Here is a 27,950-nt window from a genome sequence, read left to right as displayed (position 1 = left end):
AACAAATAAATATATAAAAAAAGAGAAGTTACAATGAATAGTACAGAAATACAAAACATTATACAAGAATACTATGAAAGACTATATGCCACCAAATTGGACAAACCAGAAGAAATGGACAAATTCTTAGAAGCATACAATCTTCCTGGACTGAAACATTAAGAAAACCTGAATAGACTAATCACTAGTAAGAAACTTGAAACAGTAATCAAAAACCTCCCAAAACCCAAAAATCCAGTACCAGATGGCTTCCCTGGTAAATTCTATCAAACATTCAAAGAAGATTTAGTATCTATCCTTCTCAAACTCTTCCAAAAAATTGAAGAGTAGGGGATGCTTCCTAACTCATTTTATGAGGCCAATAATACCGATTCCAAAACCAAGCAAGGACATCACACTCACACACACACACACACACTCTCTCTCTCTCTCTCTCTGTCTCTCTCTCTCTCTCTCTCTACAGGCCGATATCTCTAAAGAACATATATGCAAAAATCCTTAAAAAAAATACCAGCAAATCAAGTACAACAATACACTAAAAGGATTATACACCATGATCAAGTGGGATTCATTCCATGGATCAAGAATGGTTCCACATCCACAAATCAACCAACCTGATACATCACATTAACAAAATATAAGATAAAAATTATATGATCATCTAAATAGATGCAGGAAAGGTATTTGACAAAATACAACATGCACTTTTGATAAAACCCCCTGTATATCTATAAATGGAATACTATTCAGCCATGAAAAAATGAAATCTTGTCATTTGTAACAACAGGGATGGACCCTGAGGGTATTATGCTAAATGAGTCATAGAAAAACAAATATTGTATCTAAAATATTGAATCTAAAAAGCAAATATTAAAAAACTCAGCTCATAGATCCAGAGAACAGATTAGATTGGTGGTTGCTAGAGGCAGGGGAATGGAGGGTGGGCAAAATGGGTAAAGGGGGTCAAAAAGTACAAACTTCCAATTGTAAAGTACGTCAAGGAGCTGTAAGGTACAGCATGGCAACTATAGTTAATGCTGTACTGCGTATCTGAAAGTTGGTAAGAGAGATCTTAAAAGTTCTCATCACAAGAAAAAAAAATGTTAAAAAAAAAAGCGAACTGGATCTGGACTGAGAAGCTATAAGCCACTGTTCAGAGAGGCTGCCCTAATGTTCGTCACAGAGGGTAAAGGAGAGTTCTAAGGTACCGGGAGGGCTTTGTAAACTGCTGAGTGTGTGCACAGGACATCAGCGTGTCAAGTGTTGGGTGCTCTCTATCAGGGTACTGGGGACTGCGGCACACTTGGGGGTGCAGGTAGAAGTAGGAAGCTCCTGGGGGAATAGTGAAAAAGTTGAGGAGGAGTAACAATGTCAAGTTGTATGGAAAGTGCCTTAAGAGTTTTCCACACTCATTGCTATTGGCATCTTCTGAGATCCCAGAAAAAGTCACTGCTGCTTTTTTCTCAGGCTCAGTCAGCTGGTCAGCCAACTCTTTTATTCAGTGGTAACCTCGGTCACCATCGCCTCTTGACCCTAATTCTGGGGGAGCGGAGCGCATAATCTGTATGAAATGGTTTACGTGAACTAACTCACTGCATTCTTAAAACAAGCCTACATGGGTACTGTTTTCATGCCAACCTCACAGGTGAGAAAACTGAGGCGGAGATTACACAACTTGCAGCTGTAACTGCAGGAGGAGGAATGACCCCCTCGATTGAGCGCTTACTATATAATCCTGTCTGTAAGGAACTAACTCGTTCCCTCCGTTAAATCCTCACAATAACCCCTTAACGGGTTTGCAGTTATTCCCACTTTACGTATGGACAGACTGAGGCTCGGAGAGGTCCCCACAAGCAGTAAGAGTCGGACCCCGGGCCGATCCCGCACTCACCCGGCCTCCCGGAGGCGACGGAGCACAACGTCGCGGTCCACCTCAGGCTCCGCCTCCGGGCGCCGGGCGGCCGCCGCCTCCCCGGGCCGCGGACGTCGAGCGGCAGAGCGCCGTCTCCGCGGAGCCGCAACTTGCCAGGGTTCCAGCGCCGCGGCCGCCATTGGCCCCGGGAGTCGCGGGCGCGCGGCGCACTCGGACGACGTCATCGCCGCGCGCCAGCTCCGCGGAGACTTTAGGAGGCAGGAGGTGGGAGGCGCGGGCGGCGCGTGACCTGTGGCCTCTCCGCCGCGCGCGTAGGTACCGGGCGGGAGTCGCTGGCGCCCCGCTGCCGCCCACACTCCGGGTCCCGAACCCCGATCCCCGATCCCCGATCCCCGATCCCCGGGCTGACTGGCTGCTCTGGAGGGCGGGCGGCGCGGGGACGCCGAGAGGCAGGACCGCGGCCGAGAGCGCCTCATCGCGGCCTCTGGGTGCCGTGACCGGGCCCACGTTGACCCCCGCGCCTTTGCTCACCCATTCCCAGCACCCTGGAGCTGAGGCCAGACACCTCCTGGTGCCCTAGAGGGTTACCGGTGGCTTCCAGGCTCTTCGCAGACGTTAGCGCCTTGCAGACCGACTTGAGGCCACTTCCTATACCATCTCCTCGCCCCACCCCGCAGGCCATTCCCTGACACTCTGGACTCCCCTGGGTCGTTACTGCTACTTCCCAGCCTGCCAGAGCCTTCTCCGGTCACATCCCAACACCTTCCCTACCCCTGGGCCGTTTCCAGCCTTTACTGGACCTTTCAGAGATAGAGTGGACCTTGGCAGTGTAGGGCCCAGTCTCCTGGAAACGGGATGAAGGGTTTCAGGCTGCTGCCCTCGGTCCAAGAGCTTAGATGCTTCTCCACAGGCATCCGCATATGCTTCAAAGAATACCACGAATGTGACCCTATGGAGACCCACCCCAAGATATTTAGAGCCGAGAAAAGATAGAGATTGTACAGGCCACCAGAGAGTCAGTGGAGTCCTCTCTAGAGACTTCCTTCTACCAAACAAGCTTTAAAAAACTCTCTTGCGTTCCCCAGGGGGATGACAGATGGTGAGAAAGCATTTGAAACCAAGTCGCTGGGGACTTTAATCTTGGAGAAAGTGACAGTAGACATCCAGTTTGAGGGAACAAAGGATTGTCTTGTGGAAGGATTAGACCTTGTTTTATTTTCCTGGAGGGTGTTATTCAGACCGGTGTGTAGAGGTTCCTGGGAGGACAATTTGAGCTTGGTGTGAGGATAAATTTAACACTGAGTGACCTCTCTCTGAAGGGAGTAAGCGAGAGACAGGTCATTTTTGAAGATGAGCACAAGAGATAGGGTTAGAGTAAATGATGCCAGGGTCCCTTTGGACTCTGAAATTCCATGGTAGTCTGAGTTGTCTTTCCTCTTGGGAGTTTGACAGCCACTTGTTAAATTCTCTGCCTGTCTTTTGGAAATGTGCCCATCTCCAGAATTCTACATATTTGGGGGCTGACAAGGTGACAGTTCCTCAATTTGAGTTCCATTATCACTGCAGCCACTGCCTTATTTGTATAGCTGTCCTTCATACCCGGAGCTTCACCCTAGTTATTTAACCTTCTGTGCGATATCACTGTTCGAGAAACGAAGGGATTTACTCAGAAGTGCTGCTACGCTATCTTTTCTTTGTTTTGAAACAATTTTCTAGAAAGCTCTTTTGAAGTATACCATTTGCTTAACCCTGCTGAGTCACATGCTCTCTCGTGGGTTTCTGAAATAATCTATCTTGTGTTTATTTTAGTGCCAAGGCACTGATGTTTGAACAGGAAGCTTCAAAACTTTTAAAAGAACCTCCGGAATTGCTTTGAACCCGACAAGCTATCAGACAAGAAATCACCCCAGAACACTGCCTCGAGCATGCACCTCCCCTGTTGGGTTTTCCTGTCGAACAGTTTTTTGAAGAGCTTATTCTGCAGAGAGCCAGAGAGCTGATGCTCACAGAACCACATTAGTGGATCTGACAATTCTGGTAGAATTTTCTTGCTTTCTTAGATCCTCTCCCAGAGTTTTCAGAGGCGTGGAGGTATGCATGGAACCGAGGGCCTGCAAGGAGGGAAGTAGCACTTTCGTACTGAGTGATAACTAAGCAAGTGACACTTGTGACTGAAAACACCCAAACCTCCCACATCCGGATTCATAGGATCAGGGGACACAGGAACGGTCACTGCTGGGCAGAAAGAAGCCATAACTGGAAAAGAAAGCACAAATAAAGAGAATGAAGGCGACTGGAAAGTAAATGGCCACCTCTACCTCAACGGAGACGAAGTCAGCATCCTGGTGAGTAGTGAGGCCTGCCAGTGTTTAGATCCTGCCAGGCTGCTGGACAGATGTTTGGGGTTACCTGAAACCCCCTGCCCGACAGCCAGATGACCTTGATTTTATTCAGAAAACAATAAAAAGCCATTTTCCTCAGAGCAGCTGAATCAAGCGTGTGAGCCATTTCTCACCAAAGCTGACATGTTGTAACCTTGCAAGCCCCTTGCATTGTTCAAACGAGTCCAGCATTACTTGTAGGTTATAGAAGAGATAACCATGGTTGTTGGATCGTGCTAATGTGGCTTTGATAATATTTATTGTGGGCACGGGAGTCTTCACTTTTGAAAGACCAGAAGTGGTTGCACTGCAGAATTACACCATGAGATGTTTGGCCAGCCTTCAGATTGGCTCTCAAAGGGCATTATGCAATGTCTGCCTGCAGCTCCATTGCTTTCTCAACCCAAAATGAGTTAAGCCTCTCGCATAATTGGCTTCAGCAAACATTAATCAAGGAGATGAGCATGGAAAAGCATCGTTTAAATAGAAAGAGCAGGGTTTAGTGACTGACGTATGTGTGTGGAAGTAAAAAAGATGGGGAAGTTCGAAATGACACCCAGGTTTTCTTGTGTGTGCCTGGAAGAGTGGGAGCGCTTTCACCCAGAGAACATATGGAAAGGGTAGAATGGGGCCTGGCCGTGGGGTTTCCGAATTGAGTTTGAAACATTTTTAAGGCTTTTTGATCTGGACTTGTCCGGCAGCCAGTTGCACATCTGGAACTCAGGAAAGCAGACTGTATTGGAAATCGAGTTAGTGCTTGTCATCAGGAAGATAAGGTGGGAGCCAGAGAGGGTGCAAGGGGGTCCAGGGGAGAACAGCACAGGGTGGTCACAGCGCCTCCTTCTTAGGCTCTAGCCTGGTAGGTGTGCTTTCAGAGGTTTAGGAGTAAAACTCAGGTCCAGCCTTTGTGGAGTTTGCTTTGTGGTCTTAAAGAAGTAATTATAATTATCCTGCAGAGCAGACTGTACGACCTTAGGGAAGAACAGAGGGTTGTGGAAATTGAGAAGACAGATTCCTCTGGGGGTCAGAAGTTGGAGGAGGGTTCATGTTTGGGTTGTCCTCGTAAGTTTTGTTGTTTTTTTTTTTTTTAAAAAAGATTTTATTATTGGGGAAGGGGAACAGGACTCTATTGGGGAACAGTGTGTACTTCCAGGACTTTTTCCAAGTCAAGTTGTTGTCCCTTCAATCGTAGTCGTGCAGGGCGTAGTTGTGCAGGGCACAGCTCAGCTCCAGGTCCAGTTGCCATTGTTAGTTGCAGGGGGCGCTACCCACCATCCCTTGCAGGAGTCGAGGAATCGAACCGGCAACCTTGTGGTTGAGAGCCCACTGGCCCACGTGGGAATCGAACCGGCAGCCTTCGGAGTTAGGAGCACGGAGCTCCAACCGCCTGAGCCACCAGGCCGGCCCTCATCATAAGGTTTTGACAGACAGTGAGGGGTTCAGTCCTTCTCTGTGAACTCACAAAGGCTTCTGTTTTTCCCATTATAGATTCACCATCCTGCATTGAAACATGCAGTGGCCCTAGGGCCAGCAAAAGCAGTGCCCACTGTAGGCCCTCAGTAATGTTTGTTAAATGAATCGATAAATTCCTGGTCAAAAGGATAATTCAGGAGCTCATCGTGCCCAGCAGGAGTGCATCTGTGACATCCCTAACTTACTGTGTTCTCAGACCCTTAAAAGACAGCTCACCAAACCATGTGGTTAGATAGTTACGGTTCAGCGTCTCAAATAAGAGGTGTCATTGTGGGCGCCCCGTCTTTCCTTAGCCACTCGTCTGTCTTTCACACAGATGGTTTGACAGCTGGATAGAGGCATATTTTTAGTTTGATTCAATTGCACTTACGAAACGGTTTTTATCTATTTGTAGCTACTGAGTCCTTTCTCTGGGGCCACCAGAAGGCTTTCCAAACTCTTGAGTAATGAGCTCTTCTTGGGCTGGGAACTCAATAAGAAACTGTGTTTTGCAAATGCCCTGATCACTGGATGAAAGAAAACATGGCTCCATTCTGTTCTCTTGCCAGGTGGAACTATTTTTTCCTCTATGATGGTTCAAAGGTAAAGGAAGAAGGAGATCCCACAAGAGCTGGCATTTGTTATTTTTATCCCTCTCAGGTAAGCCACATATGTGTCATTGTTCTGTGGGGATCCCTCGGCCTCAAAGCGGATGACTTTTCAAAAGTATAGGGTTTATATTGGGACAAGTTCCTTTGGGTGACCTAGGCAATTGACATTTCTACTCTCTTAGTTGTGCTGTTTCTTGTTCTGGCCTTAAAATTTCCAGGCAGCTCAGTTCTTCCATCTTCTCTAGCTTTCTGTTACCATGATGATTTTCTGTCTGCCCCCATTGCTCCCAAGTTTTGATCGGCTCATTTAAAAAATAAAACTTATTCAAACATATGAAAAGTAGAAAGGAGAATATCGTGAACCTTTGTATGCCTGTCACCAGTTTTAACAGTTGTCAACACGGCCAATTTTATATGACCTCACCTAACCTCTCTCCCCTCCTTTTTTTTTTCTGGAGTGTTTGGAAGCAAATCCTAGACATTGTGTCATCTTACCGGTATCAGGTGACATCTCTAAATGAAAAGGACTTTTAACATCATACCTAACAAAAGTTACAATAATTAGTAACAATAATTCCTTACTATCATCTAATCGTGTATTCAAATTTTGCCTTATTACCTTAGATGTTACTTAGACGTACCTTCCTTCCGTCTTTGCTTCCTTCTCCCTTTCTCTCTTTTTCCTAGTCAGCATCCAAACAAGATCCACATATGCCATTTGGTTTTTTTGTGTTTTAAGTCCCTTTTACTGTTAACACTCCTCACCCACTCGTCCTTTCCCCGCTAGACCACTGAATTACTGAAGAAAGCAGGTTATTTGTGCAGTAGAATGTGAAGTCCCCACTCTGGATTTGGCTGATGACTTCCTCACAGTGGTGTCCCTTAGTGTCTTCCCTCTGCTGTATTTCCTTTAAACTAGTAGGAAGATCTAGAGCCTTGACTAGGTTCAAGTTCAGTTCTTCTAGGCAAGAATTCTTCCAAGGCGGGGCATACATTTTCTGTCCATTACCCAATGTGTGGCCACCCCACTGTTGAGTTGCTGCTAAGATCGATTTGGATGTCTGTATATACATGTATTCGCTCATGTGATTATCCTCTGACTTGGATAATTGGGATTAATTTATGCTGCTCTGGCCGCTCTGCAGGGGATTTGAATAGGGATGAAAGGCTCGTGCTTCTACCCATGCACGTGGGATAACTTGTAGGATATAATCCTGGGAACAAAAATGGAGTCCTGTGCAGTCACCTGTGTGTTCACTGTGGGTATCCTGGGACAGTTCATTCATCTGAGCAGGGGTTGGCAAACTGTCTAGAAAGAGCTAAGAGTGAATATTTTAGGCTTTTGCAAGCCACCTGAGGTCTCAGTCACGTATTCTTTGTTGTTGTTTTGACAACCCTTAAAAAAAATGTAAAAGCCAGCCTTGGCGCATGGCCCATGTAAAAACAGGTGGCCAATTAGATCTGACCTGCAGGCTGTATAGTGTGCCAACCCCTGCTCTAAGGAAGGACACAAGAGTTCAACAGTTTCAACTTCCTGTCTGGAATTCGCTCCTTTCCCGTAGACCCTGCTTGACCAACAGGAGTTGCTTTGTGGACAGATTGCTGGAGTTGTCCACTGTATTTCTGACATCTCTGGCTCGCCTCCCGCTCTCATTCGTCTGCGGAAACTTAAGTTCGCCATACAGGTTGATGGAGATTACCTTTGGGTAAGTTTACCAGGCAGAACCAGTGCCGACACGGTCCCTTCTACCACGAGTCATTTGTCTTGGTGATAAGAATTGTGATGATGAGGTTTACAAAAGTAATGCTTTCTATGGCTCTCAAGCCTACAATCTCCTACCCTGTCCCCAGGTGCTTTGTCCAGTGTCATCCACAATTCCTGTGTCACTCTCCGCTGGTGCCCATCATAACTGAGTGCTCCCCAAAACATTTCTGACATATCCTGCATTGCACATGGCTGGTATGTCTGCTCTCTTGAAAGACTTAACCCAACCTAAGGATATTCTCTTCGTGATGCAAATTGAGTTTTTAATCCCCATCTTTTCTTCTTTATACTCTCTATAGTTCCCTCTACTCTCCACACTTACTGGGAAAGTGACCACAGACTCTTAAGACACTGACGCATATATGTTTGGTTTCAAAGAACCATTAAAAAGTAAAAAGAAAAACCATTTCTTTACAACTGGCAGTACCATATATGCTCAAGGGCTCTTTTCCAATGCCTACACTTACTTTAAACTATTCCCTAGGTCAAGCGACGTTTAAGTGTAAGGAAATACATTCAGCTTTGTAGGTATTCTTTACAGCATCTTATGAACATGTTCTAGCATACCGAACAGTTGAAAGAACTTTACAGTGAATGCTCGTATAGTTCACCCTTGAACAACACAGGTGTGAACTGTGTGAGTCCACTTATATGTGGAGTTTTTTCAATAAATACTATAAATGTATTTCCTCTTCCTGATGATTTTCTTAATAACATTTTCTTTTTCTCTAGCTTACTTTATCGTAAGAATACAGTATATAATACACATAACATACAAAATATGTGTTCATCGACTGTTTATGTTAATTGGTAAGGCTTCCGGTCGACAGTAGACTATTAGTAGTTAATTTTTCAGGGAATTAAAAGTTATATGCAGATTTTCAACTGCATGGGGTGTTGGTGCCCCGAACCCCCACAATTGTTCAAGAGTCAGCTGTACCTCCTAGATTCTGCAACGCACGTTTCATTATAGTTGCTTTATCGCTTAGTTATTCACCCCTTTATCTTCCTCTCAATCCAGTTTTTATTTCAGTGCTTTTCAAAGTTCTACACATTCGTATACTCCTCCCCGCCGCCCAGCCCAGCTCCAAATATCTCATCTTGCATAATGGTAACAAGAAGTCAGTATTTGTTTGTGGTTCTTCTTTTCTTTTGAGTTAAATTTATATATGATGAAATACGCAGGGATGAGTGTACCATTTGATGGATTTGAGCCAAATGATGCACCTGCCACACAAATCCCTATCAAGATACAGAATATTAGCATCACTCCAGAAAGTTCAATCTTTTGTCCTTCCCCAATTAATTTTAACCACCCCCGCTGTCTCACGCAACCATTGCTGTGAATTTTTTCTGCCTAGATTAGTTCTACCTCTTCCAGAGTGTCATATGAGTGAAATAAAACATGTACGAGAGGTAGAATTAGTGACTCAAAGATTGTGAACTTTTTTCAGCCTCTTTAAACGTAGGGCCAGATTGGTTTTTAACTGAGCAAGTATTTCTCTTCTGTGGAACTAAACACTAAGGGTTTTAGAGTTCTAGAACTGTGTGACGAGTCAGTCGTTTTCTGTTCTCAAAGCACTTCGTGTAGCTGGGGAGACGAGATGGCTATTCATGAAATAGTTGGAGCCCAGTGTTTGCAGTGAAACCCATGTTAAACATTCAATGTCCAAATAATAGTCCTAACACCACAAGGGGTCTGAAAAGAGGTCAGCATTTGCTAGAGTGATCAGAATAGGCACCGTGGAGGTGCTAGAATCTGTGGTGGGTCCTGAAGGGGAGGGGAAAGCCCTGGCAAATGAACAGGAAGGAGGGCATTTCAGGTTGGGCACCGGGAGTCCATTGTTCTCAGTGAAGACCAGCTCGGCTGGAGTGGAGGGTGTGGGGCCAGGCGGCAGCAGGTCAATGTCATGGGCCGTGAAGTCTGGCTGTAGCGAGCCCGGGATGCCAGGAGCCCAGCCTTGGACTCAGAACGGAGGAAACTGCCTGTCTTCCTGGTTTCCCGCTTTACAGGTGCTGGGCTGTGCTGTGGAGCTCCCTGATGTCAGCTGCCAGCAGTTTCTGGATCAGCTTATTGGATTCTTTCATTTTTACAACGGACCTGTTTCTGTGGCTTACAAGGTATGTGGATAGTGTTGACTAGTCTTACGGGGGGCGTCTTGAACAAAACCGACATTGCCGGAACCCAGCCCTTCTGCTGGGGTCTGTTGTACTTTCCATAAACATATCATGTCCAGTGACAAGGTCAAGGCCTCCTGGAGCCCCTTTCAGATGCCATTGTTCTCCAGTGGCCTAGGTCCCGTTCGTTCAAGTACTTATTTCCATCTCCTGCTCCCTGAGATGGGTGGAGAGAGCTGGGCCCGGTTGCTGCCCTCTCCCCACCGGCGATCTAGGACTGTGGTCGGTAGGTTAGCAGGGTAGGAGGTGAGGTCCCGTGAGTGTCAGAAGTTCCAAACGGGCCCTCCCTACCAGCCAGTTTCCTGTGTCAGGAATCATTTTTGTGGCAGTTGGGATCCTTGTCGAAGAGTGTGTATCTCAGAATCTCAGACGCTGACCTCAGGCTCTGTTTTGTTTCAGAACCATTCTCAGGAAGAGCTGAGCGCCGAGTGGGACACCTTTATTGAACAAATTCTGAAAAACACCAGTGATCTGCATAAGATATTCACTTCCCTCTGGAACGTGGACCGAACTAAAGTAACAGTCTCCTCCCCCTTACTCTTTTCATGTATAGGAATAGAGCTTCTGGACACGTTTTGCTTTCCCCCTTTCAATGAACTTTATGTATATGGAGAGAGGTGGCTGGAGTGGGTCATTTCTCAGTTAGGGTGGTTGTTAAGACCTGCACTCAAATTTCATCACGTCCCTCACTAGCTGTGTGAGCTTGGACAGGTCAGATCGCCTCTCAGAACCTCACTCACCTGATCCATAAAACGGTGTCATACCTGCCTCCCAGAACCGTTGTGATGATGAAATGAGACAATACCTAAGTGACACAAATTACGTGAGAAGGCTGTTACAATTTTGCTAACGCCCCAGACGCGTGGAACTCAGTGATCTGAAGCTCCCCTTCTCTCTTGATACTACCGGTAATATGATTTAATTGTTCTCACCATCAAAAATGCCCAGTGCTAATGTTTTACAAACAAGGTCGCCCTATCTGGGAGAGAGTGGTTGTGGTTGGGATGTGTTCTGTCTCTGAGCCATTCCGTTCGCCAGTGGTGCTTGTGTGGCCGGCCTGACCGTCGGTGCTGACTGTCTGTTGTTCTGTGGCCTTGAGCTTGGTGAGCATCCCATTCTCACTGTCCGAGGGCCAAAGGAAGGTGCAAGGCTGTGGCTCCTTAAGAACCGACCACCTGCGCCCTGAGTGTCTCAGAAAATGACACCAATTCTGTGATGCCAGCCCACCATTATGTGTGGACTGGGTCTCACTGCTCCTGTTAGTGGTGTCCCTTTAACAGGGATGTGACACCGCGACTCTGCTAGAAATGGGGATGGGTTTTCCCCGCTCCTGTTTGGAGGGTTTCTGGAAGTCGGCCCCAGAACCTTCCAGAATGGCCGCCTGGGACTGGGCGCTGTCCTGAGGCCATGAAAGAAGAAACTTCTTCACATGGCAGCAGCTGCAAAGCTTGGCTCTGTTAACGCTCAGTTCTAACAGCTAACGGGTGTGCCCAGGTTCTAGCTGCCAGGTAGGAAATAGGAAGGCATTTTTGGTTATTGCTGGCCATTCTTGACCAGGTTCAGATCCATTTCTGATATTTTTCGGGACTTCAGCCAACTGACTCCTTACAAGGAATGGGAAACGGAGGCATATTTCCCCAAGTGAAAGATCGTGATGTTTTCACTGTGTGTAATGGAATAGAGTTACGGGAGCTGGCAGACACCACGCCAGCTGTGTCGCAGTGGAGCTTGTACTTCAGAGGGAGGTAGAGGGTGGGGGTGGGGGTGGGGGCGGTTTCCCCTGGCACCATGACCTGCATTTGAGACCTACAGCTCTTCTCTCCTGCTGCCTCCTTGACTCAGCATTGATAGTCAGGGCCTCCTAGTCCGTCTACACTGTTCTCTGTGAATGGCCGTATCCCCTATTCACTGGACCTGCCAGCTTCTGGAGAGGCCTCCTTATTCCAAGAATTGGGCATTCGGTGGTATCAGCACTGCTGGGTATAGAGAGGACCCAGAGTTGACTGTGTGACACAGTCTGCTCTTTCCAGGCTATGGGTGGGACCTGTCCACCTGTGCTACAAAGCCCCCTTCCCTTCCTTGCTGACTGTAAGCTTGTTAATTTGTGGGCACACTTCTTGCCCCGCACAGGTGGAGCCCCTGCTCTTGCTGAAGGCGGCCCTCATCCTCCAGACCTGCCAGCGCTCCCCTCACGTCCTCGCTGGCTGCATCCTCTATAAAGGACTGTGAGTAATGCCAGCCCCCCTCCTGCACCCCCATTCCCCTGCTGCAGACCTCCCCATCCCGATCGTGGCCACCTCCAGATCACGGGCAGGAGCTCCGTCTCGGGCCAGTGCCAAGTGGGCTGGTTTGGCAAATATGAGGTAGTTTAGATTTGATTTAGGGTACGTGCCTGTCTTGGAGCAAAGCTGGGAAATTGGAAACTGTTCTGTCCAGAAAAGAGTTAGGAATAGAAAAGGCAGTTCTAAAGAGATCCTTGTGATTCTCAGGATGGGGCTTGCCCTTATAGTTGTCAGTCCACACAGTGCTATTGCAAAGCCCCCAAGGTCCCCGGCAGCCAGCTTGGTAAGTAAGGGGCTGTGGCAGCCTGCTGCGGCCTTCCCCCTGCTGCGGGGGGTCCTGGGGCATGTGCTGCTCAGCTCTGCAGAGCGGCCTTAGTGCTTCTCCTGAGGCTCCCGCCAGCCTCTTGGCTGGGTCCGTCTCTGGGTTGGCCTCTGAGATCTCTCGACACCTTTTCATGTAGTTGGAGGACCTCTCTATGAGCCTGAGTGCCTAAGAGCCACTCCACGCATCTTCCAAGGCCGCTGTTCTCGTGGAGGGTTCGCCCTCGCAGCCCGGGGCAGGCGGGGCCGGCGCTGTGTGCTCAGAGCTTTCTTGAGGCTCTCGAGGTGGTCGGGGGCCTGACTGGCTGGGTTCCCAAGTCCTGGCTTCTCTCCTTCCCAGCTCTGTGACCTTGGGCAAGTTGCTTGATCTCTGTTTTCTCTTGTGGGAAATAAGAGATGCGGCAGGACGGAACACAATCCCTGGTTCACCATGGCCTTGAACACGTTAGACCCCTCATCCCTTTCCCGTTTTCATTAGGATGGTTCTGAATCAGCGTGTGCCTCCCAGCTCACAGGTGACATGGCGACCAAAGATGGAATTGTTTTCCTTTTCATATTTTGTTTCCTTATTTATTTTTAAATTGTACACCTGAGGCCTGAACACATTCTCATTGTAAGAAACTGAACCCAGAGAGAAACACACAGCACAATTTGTAAGTTCCCCTCCACTCCCCTCACTCTCAGCCCATCCCCACAGCTAGTCTTGCTGTGCATCCTTCCTTTGTTCCTTACGTGTTTTCACACATGTGCACATGTACTTATATATTGATCCTGTTTACTTTTGCTGTCTGTGTAAATGGGATCATGTGATTCCTCAACGTAACGTGTAGAGGAGAGGTTTCTTTCTCAGTCCGTAGTGGACTGAGTAGTGGGCTCAGTCCGTAGTGGGCATAGTAGCTGCACATTTTTTGGTGCTGTCTTATAACTGTGTCATGATTAATTTAATTACTCTCTTTTTGATGGAAATTGAAATTGCTTACCCATTTTATTTTTTAAAAACAATTTTTCCATTTTCCCCTGTAATGAATCTTCTTAGGCATACTTCTTAGTACAAGTCGGGTTCAAGGGTATGGACATTTAAAATTTTGATAGAAATTGCCAGCGCGCCCTCCACGAGGGCTTTCCCAGTTGAAGCTGTCACCAGCTGTGTCCCCAAGATCCTGGCCAACACGGGGAGTTATGAATCTTCAATCCAAAGTCCTGCAGTGTGTTTCTTCTCACGGTGTCCTTGTTCTCGTGTCTGACCTCCTAGGATTGTCAGCACCCAGCTCCCACCCTCCCTCACGGCCAAGGTCCTGCTTCATCGCGCCACACCTCGGGACCAGGTATTGTAAACCCCACCTCCCTGTCGGGCATGCTTCTGTACCAGGTGGCTGCCGGCGAGGCTGATCCCAGTGCTGGATGGATGGGGCTGGGGGTGGTGGTTCCCCTTACTCTTGTCAGAACCCCAGAGCCGTCAGTGATTTTCCTCAATGGTGACGTCATCAGCCAGGCTGAAAGTGTTTCTTTCCGCTTGGTAGGCTTGGATAGTTGGATTTTTCTTCAATCCAAGTGGAACTATGAGAATTGGACTTCCCTCAAGGACGCGCTTTATGTCAAAGAAACGTTGGCTTTTTAGAGACAGACGCTAAAGGATGACTTAGGAAATCAGAAACTCTTAAAATCCTTCCATCTTATATTTATTTAATTGCTTTTATAATGAAAAGAAAAAAGAGCGATACTTGCTTATTGAGAATACAGTTGCCCACAATTGGATGACACAGAGACAGTCTCTGCTAGCGTCTGGCATACCTCCTTCCAGTCCTTTTGTCTTTTGTTTTATTTATTTATTCGTAGCTTATGAAGCTATAGGCTTAAATGTATCAGAACGCTAGATCTTTGCATTTATCAAACCAGACATTTAAAACGACGGTGGGGCTCTCGTTGGCTCCTTCCCCACTGGTGGTGGATGTGTTGTTTCTGGTAAACTGTCTGATGAGTGGATAAAGAATGCCCTTGCCTTGTTTCCTAGTAATTCAGCTTCCTAGGATTCGATCAGAAGGAAATCGTCTACCTGCTGGAAAAGATTTATACTCAAAACTCTGTCTCAACAGGGTTTATGAAAGAGAGAAATCAGATATAACTTAAATGTCTGTGGTTGGAGTTGGCAAATGATGGCCTGTGGGTCTGTTGCCTACACATAAAGTTTTATTGGACGCCTTCAAGTTACAACAGCAAGTTGAGTCGTTGCGACAGAGACCATATGGCTCACAAAACCAAAAATATGTATTATCTCGCCCTTTACAGAGAAGATTTGCCTATTGCTGGTTTAAAGTAGGGAAATGATAAATTCACCTACACCGCTTTAAACTTCGTAAAATTTTTGTCAGCCATGTAATTTAAAATGGCCAAAGATGTTTTCATGACAGGACTTGCATGTTACTGTTTAAGCAGAAAAATAGGATTTTATATAATGTGGTCTCAAAGTATTAAAGAATGCATAGGCTTAAAGCAGAATGTGCCCAATAGTAATGGTAGTAGCTTGTGGGTAAGGGAATTATATGTGATTTTTTTTTAAAACAATTTTTGTCTAGAGTAAGCTTATGTAAAGAGAAAGCCATTTCATTTCATAGCAGTGAAAGTCATTTTGGCAGGAAGAGTAGTTTTTGTTTTTTTGTTTTGCTTTGGTGGGTCCTTTTAGAACCTTTAGATTGAAAAGGCTGGAAAACTTGAGAAAATTGCCAGGTTTCTCACCTTGATCGTGAATCAAAATAAACAAGAGATGTGGCGTAGCATTTTGTATAGATCAAATCCTTTATCACAAGGGTCATAGGACCTTCACCTTTTTTTCACAATGGAATTTGTGTGAGTTCTACGCCAGGGCTATTCTAGAAGCCGAGTTCTCCGAAGATATAAAAGAGAACAAGAATCCTCACTCTCATTCGCAGAGGGGAGAAACTGAGAAATCAGGATGTAAAAGCCTGATGTGAGTTGGAAAAGGCTGCTGCCCTGTAGCCCGAGTGGGGCCAGGTTCTCTCCCGCCCCCGCCATGGTGGTGGTGAGCAGGCAGTTTTGGGGGGTGCCTCTCTTCCATCTGCTTTGCTATTGGCATGTGGTGAGGACAAGCCTTCTGGGCCTGGCTGAGTTTTATGAGCAGCAGATGGCACAGCGCAGTCCTGATGGGTAGGTCAGGAGAATGTGGCACCCAGCGCCAACTTCTGTGTGTGTTTATTTTCAGAGAATACCTACAGGAGGGGATGTCCTGCAGGAATGTGGTAAGTAGTGAGGTGCATCGTTGCGTCTTGAGAATGCAGTTTTTCATGCTGCCTGTCCAAGCCCTGTGAAAGGCCGAGTCATCCCATCTGGTCATGTCATCTCGTGAGATTGGGCAAATAGATAAATAAAACGTCAAGTGCAAAGTTACCCAACAGATTTCTAATTATAAAGCTCGTGATTGTAGGCACACCTTTCTTCTTTTAATTAAATGTATTGGGGTGACATTGGTGAATAACATTATGTAGGTTTCAAGTGCACACTTCTGTAATACATCCTGTGTATTGCATTGTGGAGGCACACCTTTTAACCCCCCGTTTTCAGATCCTCCCTACCTCACTGTAATGAGACTGCTCACACAAGTTCCAGGGACTCCTGATTAGGAAAGGATAAGATCAATGGCCACTGCCAGGAAGACCTTTTGCAGGATGTAAGGGCATCCCCAAGAGGGCTTGGGTTTGGTTTTGAAGCATAAGTTGGGGCACATCTCTTTTGTCAGTTAGAACTGCTTTTTTCCAGCTTATGCCTTTTCTTATTTTTAAGTGCCACTAACTTTTCTTCTACCAATGGGCGCCCTTTTCCACAGCTGGGAGTGAAGGTGCCCACATGGGCTCTTCCTTGCTAATCGCAGACATCGTGGCTGCAGTTTTGTGCTTTTGTTCTGGGCTGAGGAGTGCCCCACAGCTCTGCTCCCTGAGCTGGCCTGTGGGTTGCCTGCATCCCCCCAAGAACAGTTGCTGACCCGCTGTCTTCTCTGGCCCTCTCCATGTTGCTTTGTGATTCTAGGGGTAGCACTTCCCCCGAATGTCCACATCATGCCTGTTTTCGTGACAGAAGAGGAAGCCATCAGTCTCCATGAGTTCCCAGGAGAGTGGATGACTAGGTAAGGAAGCACAGGGCGTGCATCTTAAACCATACTTTTGGGACTCCTTCACGTGGCTTTATCCAGACAAGCCCCGGTGCATCTCATCCTTCCTTAACGCCATCTTCTCTGTGCTCTGCCCTGGGAGGGGCTTCTGGAGCTTCAGCATACGGATAAAAGGCAGCTGGTGTAGTGACATGAGTGTGGGTTTCAAATCCCAGATCTGCTGCTTATTAGCTGGTTGACCTCCTCCTCTGAGCCTCAACTTTTTCATCTGTAAAATGGGCCTGGTAATACCTGCTTCACGGGCTCATTGTGAAGGTTGGAAATAGTGTATGTGTAGCACCCAGTAGAGGGCCTGACTCGCAATAGACCTCCACATGTGGGTGACTTTTATCCAGTGGGCCCTGCCATTCTCAGTAGGTGATCCCAGTATCACCATGTGAAGCCCTGAGAGCCAGGCATCACCTTATTTTCACTCCCGTGGTTTGACCATGGTGGCCTCTTAGTCTCTGTGGCCTCAGATACCCACTTGGCAGCAGTGGCCTTGCTTTTTAAGGAAGTGGTGCTTTCGTCTCCCCGCCGGGAAGGGCGCTGGCCCTGTGTTCACTTGGCATGCCCCTCTTATCTTGTTCTCCAGCTCTCCTGCATCTCCAGCCAGACTCCAGGAGCGCTCGGCCCAGCACCTTCCAAAGGGTGCCCTGAAAGAAGACGCCACCGGGCCTGAGGAATCCATGGCCTGGATGTGGGCAGCCAGCCCCGAGTCCAGGTTCCCGGATGCAGCTCGGCCAAATGGCAGCGGCGAGAATGGATACTTCTCGGGTTGTGATCTGGGGAGCATCCAGCCTGCAAAACTGCACAGCACTGCCAGGGACGCGCGCCCTGGGCTCGGCTGCTCCCTGGGGAAGGAACCTGGCTTGTGCTGGGGGGAAGTGGAAGTGGACTTATCTGAAATCCACATTCCAGGAGCTCAGGAAACGGGGAGATCCTCCAGTAATTTCACCTTCCCGAGTGTGTGTGTCCCAGATGGCGGTGCTCCTTGTCTCAAGGAGTCTGTCAGCGACTCTCGCAACGCGGAACCCCAGCCGCCAGAGGCCCTGCCTGTGGGCGCTGCCATCAGAGGTGTCTCTCCCTCTGGTCTGGACAAGCTTACCCAGAACGGAGCCCTAGAGCAGCACGAAGACCTTCCTGGGGACAGCCGCGAGGCCCCCAGTAGGAGGAGCAGGCCGCTGTCATTGCCTCGCCTAGATTTGGGACAGAGAGGAGCTAAGCTTCCCATTGAGGGACCAGGCGCGGAGCCCTGTGTGGACGGGGTTCATGAGGACCGCCCTGCCTCTGGCCTGGAGTGCCAGTCAAACTCTGCCGACTCTCCAGGCGGCGACACCCCCTCTGCGGACAGCACTGGCTCCCGGCGGACCCCCGCAGCCCGGGGAGGACTCGTGCACATGAACCTCTACACTCACAGTGTCAAAGGGCTGGTTCTGTCCCTCCTGGCCGAGGAGCCGCTGCTGGGAGACAGCGCAGCCATCGAGGAGGTGGTGAGTTTGCCCAGCTCTGCCCGATCCTCGGGAACGAACGTGGACGGGCAGGGAAGGGGCACCCCAGGGGACACGGGGTCTGCCTTGCCGTGTGACCTTGTGCAAAAGTCCTTGTTTATACGGCGGGGATGGTGGTAGTACCTGCCTCCCAGGGTTTGCAGGGTGAGTGAAGAGCTTGGGCTTTCCCTCTTTCGATTTCTCGAAGTGCAGACCCTGGGCAGGGCAAGACCAAGTGGGCGCCCCGGTTCTGCTGTGCTCGCGTATACAGACCTTTGCTCCCTGAGCCTGTGGTTCCTCCGCAGTGTGGGGTGCTGACAAGCGCTGCCCTTCCAATGCAGTGCGATCACGCAGGCAGTGACCGCACACAGGGTGGCTGTGCCATCGCCACCACGGCTGGCCTCCCTTCTGAGCTTGGGCAGCTCGAGGAACCATGTTGGCTGGAGTCTACACTCCGCACATGTCACAGCCAGGCCTGGGAGTGGTCCGGAAGCCCCCTGTTTCCCTCTGTAGCCCCTCCACTGTACCATGGTGGTCTGAAGCTCCTTCCTAGAGGGACTGGGACACATGAAATCCTAACCGGTTCCAGAAGGCTCCTCTTAACCCATTCCAGCTCCTTTCCCACTGCCAGTGGTACCTTCTCTGGGGCCTACCCTGGAGATGCAGTTGCTATAGTAACATCCTTGATGTCGTTGGCAGGAAAGTGGTAGCAGTAAGAATAGCAAGCTGAAATTGCTGCAGGGTGAATGGTGTCCTGGAGCTTGCCTTGTTTTTGTTATTAAATCTATATTATTCTAAGCTGGTCTCATTAGCATGCAGGGTTTGTGACCCTCCATAAATGAGCTGGTCACCTTGGAGCATGAGGGGCGTGGGGGGCGGATGGCAGCATCCTTACCTCAGCGCCTCAGGCAAGAGACTGCTCCTCTCCCGACCTGCCTTGCTTATCTCTCCCCTTTCCATAGGCTGGTGTCACATGTCACCAAGTGGTGGCTTGTTTGCTTCCCTACCCTCCTTCACCGTAGGGCTGAGTGACTTCTCCACCTCTTTCTCAGAACAACACAGGGACCCAGGATTGCAGTTTTACACATCTTATCTCCCTGCCACACCTTGCTTTTCACGGTCCCTTCTGCTTAGTGCTGAGCTGTAGACACGTTATTTTGAATGCCCACCGTTTGGATGCAGTCACGTGGCTACGCTATCTCTCTTTTACCTCCACCCCCTAAAAAGAAAAAGGAAAAATAGTTCAGGCTGCACTTGGAGAAGGAGGTGAATTCAGATATGTTCTGTACATTCACTATATGCTAACTACTTCACATGTGTTATTTTAGCCAGGCCTTAGGACAGTTCTGGGGGTGGACATTGTAACTGTCATTTTACCAGCAAGAAAACGGGGCCTCGTTGAGATCAAGTCCTAATGCAAATGGTGGGTGCAGAATTCTTGCTTGTTTCTCATCCTCCTGCCCCAGCCTCTCTGTCCGCCACTGATCTGACCTTGGAATGATAGATGGGAAGGTGAAAGAAAGGGGAAATGCCCTGCCTTCCGTGGCTCTTGATATGACCTGTCACATGATTTGTCACAGCCGTCCATGTTGTTAGGAGAATGGCCTCCATGGGCTTTCATGTAGAGTAGACTTTGGTGTGGGGTAGGTCCTAAGAAAGGCAATGTAGCTTAAAGGAAGAAGAAAACCTTGCTTTCTTTCTAGAAAACTAAAGAGAGTTGGGCCGAACTAACTTGGATCAGCTTGCTGGTTTGAGAGGGACGTTGGCTGACCAGACCTGAAGGCCGTCTGCTTTATAATTTTGGGAGAGATCGTTTATTGCCCTTTTTATCCCAGGCCTGGTTTCCCTTCAGGCCCTCCGCTGCTGTCTAGAAAAGCTGGTCCCGTGCAGAACGGTAAACTACAGCTCAGAAGTGACAGTGAACACACCCCACTTGAAAGGGCTCCTAGGTTATGCTACACACTGCCAAGGCACCCTGGCATTATTTTGCCATCTTGTCTTTCAGTGAATCAACTGCCACCTCCTTCTGTTTGCCCAGGGTGGAGGGCTGGGAGGCTGGTGGGAGGGTCAGACGAGCGGGGAGCCCCGGAAGAGACGGATTAGTTCAGAGGGAACAGAATAGGCTGACACCAGGGGGCAGCAGAGAGCCATTGACAGCTTCCTGCTCAAAACCCAAGATAATCTCACTGACCTTCAGGTACAGCGATCACATCAGTTATTCATGGCTACGATAGGGCGTTGAGCTGTCTGTACAGTAGACGAGGCTTGAGGTGAGTGCAAGAGTGTTGTCCTAAAATATGAAAATGCACCCTCCCCATGAAACTGGCACTTCTGAGTGAATGCGTGACTGCTTCGTTTCTTCTGCACCTCACGGCACACTGTGACATTCCAGCCACTTGCTTTGCTATGGACTGGAAGCCGGAAGAGCCAGGAATTAGCCCCAGCTGCGTGTCTCCTAGGGCTGCGGTGAGAATTGGCGTGTAGTAATATATTATCAGGGGTTGGCCAACTTTGAACACGACGGAACACACAGCAGGTCTTTTCCACCCTGCACAACTATTCATCTCTGCCGTTGTAGTACAAAACCGTGGATGATACGTAAATAAGTGGCGTGGCTGTGTTCCAGTAATACATTACCAAGAGACACTGAAATTGGAACTTAATATAATTTTCACATGCCACAGTATTAATCTTAATTTTTTTCCTAAACCATATAAAAATTCAGAAACCATTCTTAGCTCTCAGGCTACACAAAAACAGGCAACAGGCTGGATTTGGCCCGTGGGCCGTAGTTTGCCGACGCCTCGTATATATGAAAGCACTTGGTTGCCAGTAAAATATGGTGCCTGTCATTTGATAATGATATCTTGTGACTGTGTGTTTATGGTTAAATGACTTTACCTTGAATACGAGTTAGGCAGAAATTTCAGAAGCAGCCCAGTGCCCACAGGGCAAACTCGGGTTTCAGCGTGTCTCACTCTCTGTTCCTGTCCTCCCTTCCTCTGGGCCCCAGCTCAGGATAGGAAAGACGTGTATTACGAGGTTCCCCAGGTCCAGAGCTTGCAACGAGGCTGTGGTTTGACTTCATGGCGTGCGCACACACACATCTGTTAAACCCTGTGCTGGGTAGGCGGCCCCCGTGATCTGGGCAGATCTGTGCACGTCTTCCTGAGCGTACGTCCCTGTGCCCCTCAGTTTCCACCAGGTAGCTCAGAAGCGGAATGTGCTTGCCATGGGGTACATGCTCGTTTATCTGTTCATTTAGTAGATATCTACCAGGAGATTGGTACTCTGCTAGGCATTGGGGATAAAAGATGAGTGCCTAAAATGAAACCTCGTGTGTCAAGCCTGTTGCCTTTTAATATCATTTCTAAGACATTCAGATAGAAAACCTAACTTATTAAGGGCAGTACACTACCAAAAATAACACTCACATTTTATAACCTTCACCGTGGAAGCATTCTGTTTGCCTCTTTGTACTTTTTATGTGCACTTCTTTTTGTTTACAAAGCTGTTGAAAATATAGTCAATCTACAGACCAGTCATGTGCTCATTAAAGAGCTGTCACTTCTGTCATAATGGTAATTTTCATTTGCTTGACTACAGAAATGCCTTCCCTGCGGGTAGCACTTAGAGTTTACAGAGGATTTTTATATGTGCTACTTCACTGATTCCCCTCAACAGTCCCCTTTTTTGCAGATGAAAAAAAAAAGCAAGAGGTGCAGAAAATTCAGGAACTTGTCTCTGGTCCCCTGGCTAGGAAGAGGCTGAGGCAGGATGTCCTTCACCTGGGAGCCATCTGCTGCCAGGGGACAGTGGCCTTCTTATGGCTAAAGCAGCCCCAGGGAAGCCGCAGGAGGCCCCACTGCAGACTGAGTCTGTCAGGATGTGACTTCCTTCCTTGGCCAAGCCCAAAGTGGAGCTAAAGAGTACCACAGCCCGTAGAGGATGACGCTGTAGGAGAATAGTTTAAGGATGAAGAAAGTTGCTCATGTTGTTTCATTAGGTTACAAAACTAGTATCAGTATTTATGGTTTGATCCCATTTTTATTTTATGAAAACAGCACCGTACAAAATGGTATAGTCCAGTGTTCTCAGCTATGCCTGCATATGAATCTTCCCTAGGAGGGTTTTTAAAACACAGGTGCTTGGGTCTCACCTCCTGGATAGTTTTCTCAGGTGGGTTCCTCCCCTGAACCACAGAGCACAGAAAACCATTTGACCGACACGGCTCAGTCCTTCCAAGCGTGGTGCATGGCTGGTACCATCCTGGATGCACTGTGGAGGACTCCTCAGCCCAGGCCCAGTGGAAAAGCACTAGAGGGTGGGCCTGGCTGGCTGTGCTGTGAAAACGTGCAGCCTGGGTGGGAAAGTCACGGCTGTGGGAAGGTCACGGCTGTGGGAAGGTCACAGGTGTGGGAGAGGCACGGGTGTGGGAAGGTCACGGTGTGGGAAGGTCACGGGTGTGGGAAAGTCACGACTGTGGGAAGGTCACGGGTATGGGAAGGTCATGGCTGTGGGAAGGTCACGGGTGTGGGAAGGTCACGGGTGTGGGAAGGTCAGGCTGTGGGAAGGTCACGGCTGTGGGAAGGTCACACTGTGGGAAGGTCACGGCTGTGGGAAGGTCATGGCTGTGGGAAATGTACCATGGCTAGAAGGAGATGAACCAAGGGGCTAACAGTGGCTATTTCTGAATGGTGAGATTATGGGCCTTTTCTCTTGGGTTTCTTCCCTTCTTTTTAAATGTATTTTTCTGCTTGCCACTATTTTCTGAGTTTTTTACAATTTAAAAAAGCTTCAGAACATAAGGGCAGAAGTTAGTAGTTCTCTACTAACAGGTAAAACCACTGGTCAGAGTCCTTTTTGCTAAATCCGGTAGCGACGCAGATATCTCTGGATGATGATTGGCTAAGTCTGTGGCCTGCTGAGGTCACTTCTGCAGCCGTGACCCTCTCCGGCCCCTTTGCAGTACCACAGTAGCCTGGCGTCCCTGAATGGGCTGGAGGTCCACCTGAAGGAGACGCTGCCCAAGGATGAGCCCGCCGCCGCCAGCAGAACATACAACTTCATGCATTATGACCGTATCCAGAACGTGCTGACAGGTAAGCAGCTGGCACTGTGCTGGGGCACCTCCTAGAGGCGGGGGGTGGTGGGGGCTAGAACTGGGGCCCAGCGCACAGTGGGGTTGGTGTTCTCCCCAGAGCTGCTTGCTGTGCAGTTCGTGTGCTGCTTTCTCATTGGGAGCCCTGCCTGCTCCCACTGCATTTAGAATTTGCTTGGCAAACGCTTCCTTGCTCATTTGTCTTTTTTTTTTTTTTGGCTGTTTCTCCAACATTTTGAGGGAAGCACACACATGTTCAAATATCTGTGATAAGGTCTGCCTTAGAACTTTGATCCTCGTGCACGATGCTCATTCTTGGGCAGCGTGTCCTGTGCTGCGTGGCGGCAGCTGTCGGGACCCAGCACCCTGGGCAGGCCTGGGCCTCTCCCCCGTTGGCACCCACACTCATGGCCGTGAGCCATGTTCAGTCACACTTGACAGTATTGGCCTGGGGACGTGGGGGGAAGGAGTCTGCTACTCGTAACTTGTGTGTCCTTTTCTGGAAGCAAACATGCCTCAGGTGGCCACATCCCAGGACCACCGCTTCCTGCAGGCCGTCAGCGTGATGCATGCTGACTTTGCCCAGCTGCCCTCGCTGTACGAGATGACCGCCAGGTGAGATTTCCCCTGTCACTTCACCGTCCTGGACCAGGAGCTACCTTCTCAGGGATCTGGGGAAGAGACTTACTCATAACTAAACGAAGGGCATTCTCGTTACTCCCTTTAAGGCCTGCTCTTATTCGTCCCTTGGCTGCCATTACCTGCTCTCCTGCTTCCCTGGGTAGTGTATTTTCTGGGTCCCATCATGGGGCTCAGACCTGCTGGAGACACTGGGCTACGACAGTGAGGAAACCTCAGGTCCTCACACTCTGAGCGCTTTCATTCATTACTGGGGAAGGAAGGCCTCTCTCCTTGTCACAGATGCTGCTGAAGTGACAAGTCATACACACTCATTATAAAAACATTCAGCCTTCTCCCAAATCTATAAAGCGAAACGTTTCCTCCCTTTCCCCATCCATACCTGAAAGATACCCACAGTTCATAGTTTGGTGTATATTACTCCAGGTTCGATTGTTTTTAGTTTTCATTTCTCCTATATAAAATACAGATTATGAGCATTTTTATTTTAATGATTTTTAATAGCGTTTCTTCTAGAAAACAGGATCGTACTGATACACTGTTTTACAAGTTCCTTTTTTCACTCTGTTGCAGATCTTGAATATCTCTGTGCCAGTAGATACAGATCTATTAATTATTATTCCGCTTTATAGTATTTAATCAACCAAATTCTGCTTTTTCTTTCTACATGCTTCTCAATGAAACCGGTAGCAGAAAATAAGGCAAGTCAGAGGGTCAGAGGGGAGTGTGTGCTATGTGTATGTTACTCAATTTAGTTCTTGGAACAATTTGGGCAAGTGCACTATTTATCCTCATTTTACAGATGAGGAAATTGAAGCACAAAGAAGCTAAGTGACTTGCCCCAGTCACATGCTTATTAAGTGGCAGAGCCAGGAGTTGAACCCCGGTCTCTGACTCTATATATAAAGTGCATGTTCTTTCCACACACCTTTCCGGTTTCAGGGGGCAATGTGGTCCAGAGGGCGGGCTGTGGGCTCTGGACTCACACAGACGTGCCCGGAGGCCTGAGCCATCCTGGTGACAATTCTGCTGCCTGCCACCTGCCACACCGGCGTGCTGGCGTTTCTGCTGCCCAGTGCCATCTTCAGTCAATATTTCAATACATATTTCAATACATATTTCCACAATAAAGGTGTCTTCTCTGGCTTTAAGTCAGAAGTGCTCCAGGCCAGCATCCTAGATGTGGTTTGTATCTACAGTCACTAGTTTGGGAACTGGTTTGTTGGTGTGTGTGAGTGTGTGTGTGTGTGTGTGTATTTTGTGAGTGATGGAAATAAGTAAAATGTCAGCATCTGATCCATCAACCCCATGGTGACTCCGCAGTATTTCACCTTCCTTGGAGCTGAGAGGGTTTCAGCGTTGGGATGTGTAGCTTGTTCTAATAGTAATAGAAACAAAAGCTACCATTTCTTAACCACTCACTGTATGCGTTGCAATTTATGTGTATTTCTATCTATTCCTACTGATTTAAAAAATCACTGAAGGGATGTGCTATTGTCAGATCCATTTTATGGATGAGACAGCTGGGGCTCAGGAAGGTTGAGTAAGTTAGCCAGGGGCACACAGCAGGGCTGGGATTAGTTCGCACCCATCAGACCGCAGTGCCCCCTCTCCGTGGCTGTAATGACTCATCCGTGACTTATCCTGCTGGGCCAGTGAGTGGCACAAAATGCTTATACCAGGTGGGCTGTTCCGGCCCTTTGAAGCCCCGGAAGGAGAAGCTGGAGGAGGATGGAGTTCTCCCTCCTATGTGAAAGGCGAGATCTGAGTGAGGGGCGCCTTGGTGGTTCCTGATGCTACCCTCTTAATACTGGATTTGGGGAAACGGGGGTCCAAAGAGGAAATAGTCCGAGACAGGCAGGATCGAGGAGCCAGCTGGTTGCCTGGCCCCATAGCCGGTTCCTCCCAGATGGGTCCTCCTTTGAAGCGAACCCTCACCCCTCCCTCTTCTGTCCCCTCACTCCCCTCACTCATCTAACCGCCCCCATGTGTGCAGAGGCCTAAGCCCTTCCTCAGACACTGTCAGTGCTTGTCATGGAGGCCTGACAGCACCACCCACCTGAGCCTCAGGGGCCTTATCTGTCAAATGGGATAACACCACAACTGCATAAGGCCATGTGAGTAAGCCAGGCTGTGTGGAAAGCGTTTTGCACAGCTGCTGTTACCAGACATGCACCCATCAGTTCCTTACTCAGTTACTATGACTTCAGGCCATGTGGCTGTGGCCGCCATGGACGGTCCTAGGATCCAGTGACTTATTAGCACTGGACCTGAAATTCAGGTGAATGAGTAGAGCCCCGAGCCGTGACAGCTGCGCCCACGGCATCTGGTGTGCAGGGCCACGCTCGTGGGAGTGCCTCTGCAGGTCTCTGTGTGGCCTGAGAGGTGTGCAGGCAGCATTGGACTGGTGTCTCCTCTCTTCCTCCCACAGAAACGCCTCCACAGCTGTGTATGCCTGTTGCAACCCTGTGCAGGAAACCTATTTCCAGCAGTTGGCATCGGCCACGCGGAGCTCCGGCTTCCCAAGTCCCCAGGACGGTGCCTTCAGCCTCCCAGGCAAAGCCAAGCAGAAGCTGCTGAAGCACGGGGTGAACTTACTTTGAACTAGGCCACAGTGGGAAGCTCATCCCCCCAGGAGGTGACTGTCAAATGGAGTACCAGCAAGGAAAGCTCTGCCTTTTTAAACAGAAAAAAGCCCCTCTCTTATTTTCCTAGGAACATTGCCTTTTCCAGAAACGTGATGGTGTTTGAGTGCTGTTACCGCTTTTGCAGATTAGGGTGTGAGGGGGTCAGGTCTTCAGGCCCACAGACCTGGAGCGTATGAGAAAGACCCTTATTACACAGGCAGTGTGGAGCCAGGACGGGGGATTTGTCCCCCTCTGCCAAAGGGGTACAGGGCCAGTTAGTTTCCGGAGGCACCTGGCATCTTGCTGCCGTCGCGTCCTAGCCTGAACTGTACCAGAGATTCAGGTTGCCATTCTGTCTGCAGCCTAGTTGTCGCTAGTCTCGTGTTTGTCCTTCCCTGTCTCCAGGGGCAGGTACGCGGAGATGGGCTTGTTAGCAAGCAGAGCGGAACGGCCACTTCTCAGGTTGTCTTCAGAGCGGTCGTCTTGGGAGGGATACTCAATGCAGGGAACAGTCAGGGAGGCTGGAACCGCCTTGTGGGGATTCTTCCGGAACTGGATTCAAAACTAGGAGCCTGTTCTTTGCAATACCACAGTGGGGGCAAATATTCATAACGTGGGAGGGAGTTTGGGATTTGGTGATAACCAAAAGCCCTGGGGTGCCGAGAGCAGGGAATTGGGCGATGGCAGGCCAGGCTGTGCGCCTCTGGTTAGAACTGAGCTGTGCATCTGGTTCCTCCTGAGTGTGAGTGTCCCTCAGTGGGAGTTTCCCAAGTGTTCTGGGGCAAAGGCAGAACCGTGCTTGTCAGCGGTGCTGTGTGTTTCTGGGCCGGTGTAAGTATATTAGTTCTATTACTGTATAGTCAGACGTGTTACGATAACATGGTGCAATTCACAGGATAAAAATATTTACCGAAATCGAAACTGAACGTTGACCACAAGTACTAAGATTCCATTTGAAAACCGCTGTGTTAATAATTCCACATCAGTGAACAAATGTCTAATGTTTATGACGTGGTGTCTTTTTCTCAAAACAAGTTTCCAAGGGCTAAAATAAAATAGCCAAAAATGCTA

At 48.7% G+C, this 27,950-nt stretch overlaps 2 protein-coding genes across 6 annotated transcripts in view; one reads left to right on the top strand and one right to left on the bottom strand.

Annotated features, from left to right (window-relative positions):
• Positions 1–2,112, bottom strand: part of SRRD (SRR1 domain containing) — a 12,289-nt gene extending 10,177 nt beyond the window's left edge. The window contains exon 1 of the mRNA XM_033097914.1: positions 1,892–2,112. Coding sequence (XP_032953805.1) covers positions 1,892–2,097 — 206 coding nt within the window. The 5' untranslated portion in view covers positions 2,098–2,112. The remainder of the gene's footprint in view (positions 1–1,891) is intronic.
• On the top strand, positions 2,057–27,950 carry HPS4 (HPS4 biogenesis of lysosomal organelles complex 3 subunit 2). Of its 5 annotated transcripts, none has more exons than XM_033097911.1 (15): positions 2,057–2,184; positions 3,683–4,218; positions 6,276–6,366; positions 7,880–8,023; positions 10,096–10,203; positions 10,660–10,776; positions 12,391–12,485; positions 14,116–14,188; positions 16,081–16,117; positions 16,902–16,998; positions 17,618–18,515; positions 23,482–23,614; positions 24,120–24,228; positions 24,946–24,953; positions 26,684–26,809. In XM_033097911.1, exons 2-14 carry the CDS (start codon positions 4,178–4,180, stop codon positions 24,950–24,952), a joined length of 1,950 nt encoding a protein of 649 aa, XP_032953802.1. In that variant the 5' UTR covers positions 2,057–2,184; positions 3,683–4,177; the 3' UTR covers position 24,953; positions 26,684–26,809. The 5 variants fall into 5 exon arrangements, with proteins under 5 accessions (XP_032953802.1, XP_032953801.1, XP_032953798.1 ...); XM_033097910.1 differs by having other exon boundaries at positions 24,943–24,953; positions 26,684–26,806; XM_033097907.1 differs by lacking the exon at positions 24,946–24,953 and having other exon boundaries at positions 26,684–27,950.

This window comes from Rhinolophus ferrumequinum, chromosome 25 (genome assembly GCF_004115265.2).
Source record: "Rhinolophus ferrumequinum isolate MPI-CBG mRhiFer1 chromosome 25, mRhiFer1_v1.p, whole genome shotgun sequence".
In the NCBI taxonomy this organism is placed as follows: Eukaryota; Metazoa; Chordata; class Mammalia; order Chiroptera; family Rhinolophidae; genus Rhinolophus; species Rhinolophus ferrumequinum.
Note: the sequence above shows the minus strand (reverse complement) of the source record. Positions and strands in the feature narration are given on the sequence as shown.